This window comes from Tupaia chinensis, unplaced genomic scaffold (assembly GCF_000334495.1).
Source record: "Tupaia chinensis unplaced genomic scaffold, TupChi_1.0 Scaffold000259_1, whole genome shotgun sequence".
In the NCBI taxonomy this organism is placed as follows: Eukaryota; Metazoa; Chordata; class Mammalia; order Scandentia; family Tupaiidae; genus Tupaia; species Tupaia belangeri.
The window spans coordinates 70,130-79,789 of record NW_006159739.1 but is presented as its reverse complement, the minus strand read 5'-3'; the positions used below and the strand labels follow the sequence as shown (position 1 = coordinate 79,789).

The 9,660-nt window shown below is 53.8% G+C and overlaps 1 protein-coding gene across 1 annotated transcript in view; it reads right to left on the bottom strand.

Moving 5' to 3' along the window:
* Positions 1–4,721: 4,721 nt before the first annotated feature.
* The window catches only part of LDLRAD1 (low density lipoprotein receptor class A domain containing 1), a 10,670-nt gene continuing 5,731 nt past the window's right edge, over positions 4,722–9,660 (bottom strand). The window contains exons 4-6 of the mRNA XM_006149357.1: positions 8,083–8,220; positions 6,288–6,416; positions 4,722–5,111 (exon numbers count right to left, since the gene is read on the bottom strand). Of these exons, the coding sequence (XP_006149419.1) occupies positions 4,963–5,111; positions 6,288–6,416; positions 8,083–8,220 (416 nt within the window). The 3' untranslated portion in view covers positions 4,722–4,962. The remainder of the gene's footprint in view (positions 5,112–6,287; positions 6,417–8,082; positions 8,221–9,660) is intronic.

Here is a 9,660-nt window from a genome sequence, read left to right as displayed (position 1 = left end):
GTTGGCAGTCGTGCCCGGCAGGGGCAGTGCTCACTAAGCCCCTGGCATGATACCTGACACCCCTTCCTTTTCGCGAAGCACTACTGTTTCCAGACATCATTTTTCCTGCATCAGCCTGCAAGGCAGTCTAGCACCCCATTCTTGCCTCTGATGTACAGGGGAGCCCCTTGTTTGCAGCCCCTTCAGAAGGAGTCAATTCCCTCCTGCCGAAAACCTCTGCCGGCACCATAGCCCTTGGAGTCGAGGCCCTCCTCTGCAGCGCAGGCTCGGGCTCTTCCTCACGCAGCAGGCTCCTGCCTCAGCTGCCCGATGCGTCCTCCCTGCCCTGCACTCCCCTAAATCCTGTCCTGAGCCCACACACCTCTTCAACCTGGATTGCCTCTGCCTGCCCACCTGGCTCATTCCTACCTCCTTCAGGGCCTGGACAGCCATCACCTGTGCTAGGAACCCCTCCCAGATGTCCTGAGACCACATAACACAGCCACCTGTCATGCGAGTGCGCAGACCTCCGAGTCCATGTCCTCGGCTTGGTACCCCGACAGTCATGTGCCCTTCTGCAGGCTGCCTTGCCTCCCTATGGGGAGTGCTAGGTATGCTAGCGACTCTGATAACCCCGGCCTCCTAGCTGCTGGCCAGGAGGGAGGACAAAGCTCGTCCTTAGCAGGAGCCTGGCTCATAGCGAGCACTTGGTAAGTGCCAGCTGTGTCACCTGTGTACCTGGCTGTCAGTCCCTGCCCTGCTCCTGACATGTCACAAGCCCTTGGCTTCCCCATCCTGTCAGTGAAGCATCTTATCCCTGAGGGCTGCGCGTGCAGTTGCTTGGGGGAGGGTGAAATCACGTGAGACCCGTGGAGTCAGTGCTTCTGAGCGTTTTTCTGAGAAGAGTCAGGCCACCGTAGAGACCCAGGCCTGGATGGCTGTAAATTCTACCTGCCTCTCTCCCGAGTGGCCCAACCACAGCACGACAGCCCCTGCCAGGAACTGGGCACTCCAGCCACCTGCACTATCAAGGACAGACAGCTTCGTGGTTCCATCTTGGGTAGCTTCCCTTGGCCCCTCCCCAGCTGTCAATGTCCCATACTCAGAGAGCCTCCTTGGTCCAGGACTGAGTTAGTGTTCGAGTGTTGGAATGGAGGGGTGGATCTTTTCTTTTCTTTCTTTTCTTTTCTTTCTTTTTTAATTTTCTTTTTTATTTTTTAGATTTTTGCCATAGGGCAGATGTGCTTTTCAGAGAAAGAGAGAGAAAGTGAGAGTGAGCAAGAAATTACACCCCACCACCACCCGGGAGATAGTTACACTGCAATCCCTTCTCCTCCATCCTGTTGGGATTTGGGGCACACATGGATACATGTTCAGCACATTTTCAAGCTGCTGGGTCCAGGTCTTGAATTGTGGAGTCATCCATGTGGGATCCAGTGTCTTAACCACCACACTACCTCCTTCTGGAACGTCTTACTCCTCAGGGACCAATTCAACCCCCTCTTCCCCTTAAAACCAGTGCCCTGTTGGAGAAGGCAGGACTCAGGGCGGGAGGCTAGGTGCTCCTTCCCAGGCATCCTGGACTCTCCGTGTTTCTTCTCCCCTGACCCTCAGGAGGTCTATGGCCCATGAGTTCTATCAATAAATAGCCTCAAACGCCCTCTCTTCTCTGCCCATTTGGTCCAAGCCCTTGGCATCTCTTTCTCAGACCATTAAAAATCATAGAAGATTCTGTTTCCCTTCTTAATCCCCTTGATGACACCTCAGTGCTGTTGGGATGAAGTGAGATGGGCCAGGCCCTCCATGACCCCCACTCGCCCCTCTCACCTCTTCTCACCTATCTCTTCCCCACCTGTGCTTTGGCCTTGCCTGTGGGAGATTCCCTGACTGAGCCACACCTTTCACCCTCCACGCCTTCATTCACACACACCACTTCCCAGCCTGTGGTATCCATTGAGAAATGGAGACAGCTCTCCCTGGGGGAATTCTCCTGGCCCTCCAGAGCCAGCCCAGATCCCCCTCCTCTGGGAAGTGATGCTCCCTGGCTCTGTCAGAACGAAGGCATCTCCGAAGCTCCCGCAGCTCCTGTGCGTGCTGCAGGTGCACAGATGCAGCTGGAGGTGCCAGGCCAAGGGCTGACTCCCTTGGGCAGACCCCTGGGCCCCTGTCCAAGAGCTGGTCCTTGGTTGGTCAGGGGCAAAATGTGGTTGTCCTGGTCCTGCCTGCCAAAGGACTTCGTTGGCTCCCTCAGCTGGCACCTCCTGCTGTCCCGCCCACCCCTCCATGGGGTGGGGTCCTCCTCCATAGCCACCCTGCTCCTCCTGAGCCGAGATCAGGGCTCTTCGCCGGCAACCAGCACCTGGTTCACCTGGCCCCCAGTAGGGACGCAGAAACCATCTGATGAACAGATGGATGCATGGGCGGATGGACGGGGCAACGAATGCACCCAGCTCACCAGACTCTTGCATCCCTTCTCAGTTCTAAACTCACAAGAAATTGAGTAATGGTAGACGATGAAACTGCTTGGGGGAGGTGTGTGGGGATTTTATGAGGAAATTTTTTTTTTTTTACTTTGTTTTTAATTTTTGCTATAGGGTGCGTGCACTTACAGAGATAGAGAGAGAGAGAGAAATCATCCCCCAGTGGGGATGGCCACACCAAAATCCCTCTCCTCCATTCTCCTCTCAGGACTTTGGACACAAACGCACATGTTCCTGGCATGCTTTTTCAAGCCACCAGGTCTAGGACTTGAACCGCACTTTTGGTCATGTGGGATCCAGCCACCTTAACCGCCATGCCACCTGTCGATCCTGTGAGGCAGTTACTTTATTTATTTAGTTAGTTAGTTTTTCTTTTCTTTTTCTTTTTCTTTTTTTTTTTTTTTTTTTTTTTTTTTGCCACAGGATTTGTGCACTTGCTGGAGAGAGACAGGGAACGGGAAAGTGAGAAATCACTCCCAGCACCCCCTCCCAGGGAGGATGGCCATGTTGCAGTTCCTTCTCTTCCATTTTCCTCTCAGGACTTTGGGCACACACATGCACTTGGTGTGTTTTTTAAGCTGCTGGATCTGGGACTTGAACCATGGTTGGCTATGTGGGAATCCTGCACCTTAACCACCATGCCATCTTCTGGCCCTGAGGAAATTTTTAATGGACTCAAGAGTATACACAAATAAGAAGAGGCAATTGGATGGTACACCACAGCAGAGGAAAATAGTTTAATAACATATTTTATTTTAATTAATGTATTTAAATTTGCCAGAGGATACATGCACTTGCCAGAGAGAGACAGAGAGAAAGAGAGGGAAAGTGGAAAAGCATCCCCTGAGGGGAATGGCCATACCACAATCCTTTCTCTTCCATGACTCTGTCCTTGAGGGTTTCTGGGTATGCATAGACCTGGCCTGTGTCTGCCAGGTCTAGAACTTGAACTACGTGGTCGCCATGTGGAGCCCAGCACCTTAACCATCAGGCCATGGGCTGGCCCTTAATATGTATTTAGGGAAAAAGCTAATAGAACTCTTATCAAATGTGCAGACATGGTGCAATGTTCCATGCGGAAGAGAATGAATATGTGTACATTCTTGATTTGATTATTATACACCCTTTTAAAATACCATACTGCACACCACAAAGATATACATTGAATATATATAAACCAGAAATCATAACTTTTAAATATAACTAAATAAAACCTCACAAGAGACTGATGTATAAAACTAAATTTACTTATTTCTAATGGGCCGTGTCTATCTTACAGCAGAAATACTCCTGAAGGCCACATTCCAAATCTCTCTTTCAGAATAAGGGTAAGATACTTTCTGATCCTCAAAATACCTTTTTTTTTTTTTTTTCCGCCAAAGAGCACATGCATTTGCCAGAGAGAGAGAGAAAATACCCTTCCCCCCATGGGACGTGGTCATGCCACAATCCTTTTTCCTCCATTTCTCCATCTCATCGTGTGCACACGAGCCGGGTGTATTTTCCAAGCTGGAATTTAAACCACGGTTGGGCATGTGGGCTCCAACTCCCAACGCACAGGACTTTACCACTATGCTTCCGGGCCAGCCCAAAATACCCCACGGAAACTCTGTCCCCTCCAAGCTACAATCACACAGCTTTGGGGCTGGACTGCAGTGGACTGTGAGTCCCAGTCCCGGTCCAGACTGACTGTGATATATCCTCCTGGGCAAGTCATTTCCCCCTCCAGGGCTCAGTTTTCTCATCCGTCTGGTGGGGTTATCCACCCTTACCCACCTCTGTATCATGAAGCTGGAAAGGTATGCACAGGCACCGCTTACTGAGGCTCCAGGACTGAAATAGGACCCCTACTTCAAGGCTGGACAGCTGGGTAGGGGTGGAGAGTGTGGGGTGGTAGGACGGAGAGCAGGATGGGCAGAGGGCGCTGAGGGGCCCCATGAGCTGCTTTGTCCAGATCTCCTACTGGACAGCTCAGAGCCCCCTGGACGGCTTCCCACTGGGAAGATGACAAGTGTCATGTGTCATGTGCAATCTCCCGTGACTGATCAGTAGGGCCTGCTGGAATGACTGGGTTGAGAAAAGCGCTGAGTAATGTTTGCCTTGAGTGCCAAAGGGGCAGGAAGGCATATGCTTCACATCTGCACCATCAAAAGTTTAAGCCTCAGACTTACCTTCTCCAAGGGGTGACGAGATCAGGATCCACACGCAGAGACACTCCCAGAGCATCCCTCTGACCCCAGAAACAGCACTAAAATCACAGAAGCAGAGTTCCCTCGTCTTTGTAAGAAGCTACCCACCACAGTAGCAAGCTCCAGGTCCCTGGAGGCTTTTGGGCTGAGGCTGAATAACTTGAAAGGAGGAGTCAGTTGCTCCTCAGAACGATGTGTAATTCCACTAGCGACTTTGAAGGTTCTTTCCTGCCCTCGAGCTCTGGAAGTCAGTGTTCAAGTGCTGAGTTTTCAGGGCCATTTCCACCAGCCTTCCATGCTGGCCAGGGCGGAGCTCAGGGTCCAGGGCAGGAGTACTCATCCGACCAGTCGGAGCAGTGCTGCACGTGGTCCCGGCAGAGAGCCAGCGGGATACAGTCGCAGTACTGGAAGAAAGTCGAAGGGCAGCGCCACCACCCAGGGCCACAGGGTGGGCACTCAGTCACTGGGGAGACAAGAGCCGTATAAGAGGAGCTACTGCGTACTGGAATACCCCGAGCACCAGGGCACTCCCTAGCTCCGAAACCTGCCATAGCTCCCCACGGCCCCACCCCAGCTGATGAGAGTTGACTCTCTGGTTTTCCTGCAGCAGAGAGTCTAGCTCCAAACCTCACTGGTTGCATGACCTCGCTCACCCTGTCTGAGCCTGGTTCCCTGTCTGCTCAAGGTTGTTGAAAGTAAAGAAAGACGCAGCATTCAAATATTAAGGGGTGCATAGAGTCTGTTCCAGCTCTTCCTTCCCTCATCCAGCCTCCAGCCACATAACCCACCCTGTACCCTGGGCCTCCAGCATTCCTCCTCGCACTCCCAGCTCTGCCTGTTGAAATAGTGGCTGTTCTCTCAGGCCTGCTCACATGCCGCCTCTCCTGGGAAGTCTCCCTGATTCCTCCAGGGCCCCAGCACTTCCTTCTGGCATCAGCATGTGAGTCCGGGGCGGGGGGGGGGGGGGGGGGGGGGTAGGGTACATGCCAGACTCCCAGCTATCCTTAACTAGAGCTTGGCACCAGACCCTGCTGCCAACAAACAGTGCTTAGAACATGTTGTTGAGTGAATCCTAGGCAGGGTTTTAAAGGAAACTCTGGAACAGTGAAATTAGGACTCCGGACTTAGAGTCAAGAGACTGGGTTTACAGACACGCTCCTTTCCCGTCACTCCTTGTGTCATGTTCCTTCTTTCCTAGGAGCCGTGGTTTTCCTACCTATCATACAATATCATAATTATAATAGTATAATACAATAAACATGATATAATAATCAGGACCGGTGATTCCTGCCCACTCTCCTCACAGGGTTGCTGGGAGGGGAAGAGAAGACAAGGGAAACCCAGACTCATGTGCCAGTTGGACCACATCTGTGCATGCACTCCTCGCATGACTCCCCCCCGGGCCCGGAGTTTTATTGTCTGTGCGCATGTAGGTAAGTCCCCACCAGAGAAGAATGAACCTCCCGAAGGAGCCTCATGGAGTGGTAGTGAGGACTCCATCTTGGAGGTATCGAAGCAGGGGCAGAAAACTTCCTGGGATACCAGGAAGGCAGGGGGTAGGGACCTAGGAGAGGGCTGGGTCAGCCTCTGGGCCCTGGGCCCTGCCTGGCCGCGGCTCCAGCCTCGCCTGTGACCTCACCTGGACTCAGCTCGTCTGAGCAGTCCCCGCAGTTGTTGGTCCCGTCACACTTTTGGTCTGAGTAGATCCAGGAGGCCTGGTCTCCGCAGCGGGCCACAAGGAAGCTGGGGAGGCTCTGGGGCACGTCTCCTACAGAGGGTGGTTGGGCAGGAAGTCCGTGTCAGCCACAGCCATCTTGGGGCTACCTGGAGGCAGAGCGTCCTGGCTACCCTGGAGGTTACCCAACTTGAGGACAACTCTCATCCATGTCAGCATAGGCATGAGGAGAGGGTTTCGGGTAGAAGGCCGAGTGAAAAGGAGAAGGGTGCTCTTTGTGCCCCCGAGAACCCGCAGAGCCGCCTTTGTCTTCCTGGGCTGGGTTCCCACCTCCACTGCTGCATGCACTGTTCCTCCCCCCAGATCCCCCGACCTCATCCATGCAGCCCTCCACCTTCAGGTGCAGGTTCAAGCGCCTTTGCCTCTAGGAGGCCTCCTTCTGCGAGAGCATAGCAGACTAGATGGGGGAAGGGCCTCACTGGGCCCCAGAGCCCAGGGTATGCGGTTCACATGCACCCACAAGAGGGAGTCGGGCATTTCTGGAAACCGGGTTCTGCATCAGGCAGCCGTGTGGCTGGATCCCCAGAAACTCATGCAAACTCAGGCCACATCACCAGAGCAAATCTCAGGCTGAGAGGACAAGCCTTTGGTCGGACCCAACCAGGAATGCTACAGAGGTTTCTAGGACTGTTCAGGGAGAGGAACGTGGAGCAGGGAGGACAAGAAACTGGGACACAAGAGGGGAGGCCGTGAGAGTGCTGGGTGTGGCCTGGAGAAGGGACACTCAGGACAGCGCTCTCTGACTCCACGCTGTGCCATCTCACGGAGAGGGTCTAAGGGTCAGGTGTTGCCGAGAAGGCAGTGCGGACCCCAACAGGGATACTGCTGGGGGAGGGGGGTCGGGAAGCTCAGGACACGGAAAACTTCCCAAAGGAGACCTCCCATGAGGAGCGGCTGCCTGTGCACCCTGGCGCATGCCAGCAGAGGCTGGCTGGCCTCACCGGGCTCGCTGAGGGCTGGTTTGTGGGGGCTGGGGACAGACTGGAAGACCTATAGGATTTCTCCTCTTGAGGGCCTGAGGGGTAATGTTTCTCCCTGCACACTCCCCGACCTGCCCAGTCCAGCTCGCCAGGCTCTGTCTCGGGTCCAGGTATTGGTTTGTGCATTCACACCCACCCACGAAGCCCCAGCTCCTCTCTCTTGAGAACTCTCAGGTCTCTACAGCCTGGGGCCAGGTCTTCCCTCTCATCCATCCATTCATCCATTCATTCATTCAGCAAGTCCTTCTGGATACTCTTCTAGGCCAGGAACCGGGAGCCCAAGGTAAAACAGACCAGACCTGTCCCAGAGGATCTCACAGTCTGAGTGGGGGTGGCAGACACACTGCATGCCAGTGGGACTGAGACTCAAGGAAGCACAGGGGCTGTGGGGGCCCAAAAGAGGGAACTTAATCTAGTGTGGGAGTCAGGGAAGGCTTCCTAGAGGAGGTGACTCTTGAATTTGCCTTAATGGATGAATACAAGTTATTTGGAAGTGGAGACGCACAGATTAAAGGCATTCCCTAGTGTGGGCATGGATATGGGTACATGGCTGGGAGGGGCTGGGGGCCGGCATGCCTGGCTGAAGGCCCTAGGACAATTGAAGGTGTGAGGACATGAAGGGGCTGTTATGTCCAGGGGTGCACTAGCTTCAGTATGGGGGGTCAGGGGGCCACCCTGGGGCCCATCCGGGACAGGGGCCAGACCGAGCAGGTACTCACCGCACAAGCCCTCGTCCTCGTCCTCGCCATGGGGACAGGTGCGGATGCCATCACAACCCCCACTGGCCGGGATGCAGCTCCTCCGGTCATGGCACAGGAAGCCTGTCCTGTTTGACAGTGTCAGGCAGGCCTGGGCCCCTGAATGAGCAGGGGGAGTCCCGGAGGATCAAGTGGGTGCTCATAAGGGCATCACCTGGGTGAGCAGGGGTGTGCGCTCCCCTCAAACCTGCCCCAGTTCCTTCACTGGAGCCCACCTGAGCTGGCCTGAGGGGCTGGGGCAGTGGGAAGGATGCGGTTCTGGATCCGTAATAGCTTCACCCAGCTTTACCATCTGCTAGTTGTTTGACCTTGGGCGGATGACCTGACCTGTCAGCCCTGTGTCTGCAAAGTGCAGCATAGCACACACCCACGGGACTGTCGTGGGGATGAACAAGAGCTTCTCTGTGAGTAAACACGGAGTGTGCAGAGTAAGTCAGGCTTCTCTCCTTGACTGAAAACCCGTTTGCAGTCTCCCGGGAAGCTTCTGAGGACAATGCGCAATTAAATGAATGATTCAACGTGTTTGTTTTGTTTTGCTATAGGGTGCATGTGCTCATGGAGAGAGAGGAGATGGAGAGGGGAGAGATCATCCTCCGGGGAGGATGGCCACGCTGCAATCCCTTCTCCATTCTCCTCTTGGGACTTTGGACACACACAAATACATGCCTGGTGTGATTTTTCAAGCCACTGGGTCTAGGACTCTGCCACATGGGATCCATCTACCTTAACCTCCATGTCACCTGCTGGCCCCAAAGAGTGGTTCTAATGGTGGGTCTCCTGGGACTGGGACAGGTATCAGAGGTAATGCATCCGGGCTGACTGGGGGATATGTCAGAATCCCTTACAGCTGGTACAGCTCTACAGTCTGCAAAGCACTTTCACATTTTTCTTCTGTTGTTCTCCCAAACGCTCCTGCAAAGTGTCATCATTAGCTCGTCCCAGGGCTCCCCCAAAGAATTCATAGAGAAACCAGTGGATGAGGCTGGCGGCCACCTGGCCTTGTAGAGTGTGCACGTGTTTACATGTGCACAGCGGGGGAAGACAGCTTTGTGCATGTCTGTTTATACACACACAAACCCTGTCTCAACTCCCGGCACTGCCTCAGGCCTTACACACACAGATGTGCATACAGATATACGCACTGACACACATGCTCGCATACACAGACACACCTACTTCCTCAGACATGCACATGTAACAGACATCTGTGTACACACTGGCACATAAACGCACATGCACGTGCACACAGGCACCCTACTGCAACCCCCCAGTATCCACACACAGATACATGGACAACACATGCACACAGATATACTTACTCAGATGTGCACATGTGGAGACATGGACAACAGATGCACACAGACACACGTACACTGTCAGACGTGCACATGCAGGTACATGGACAACAGATGCACACAGACACACGTACACTCTCAGATGTGCACACGTGGAGACATGGACAACAGATGCACACAGACACACGTACACTCTCAGATGTGCACACGTGGAGACATGGACAACAGATGCACACAGACACAC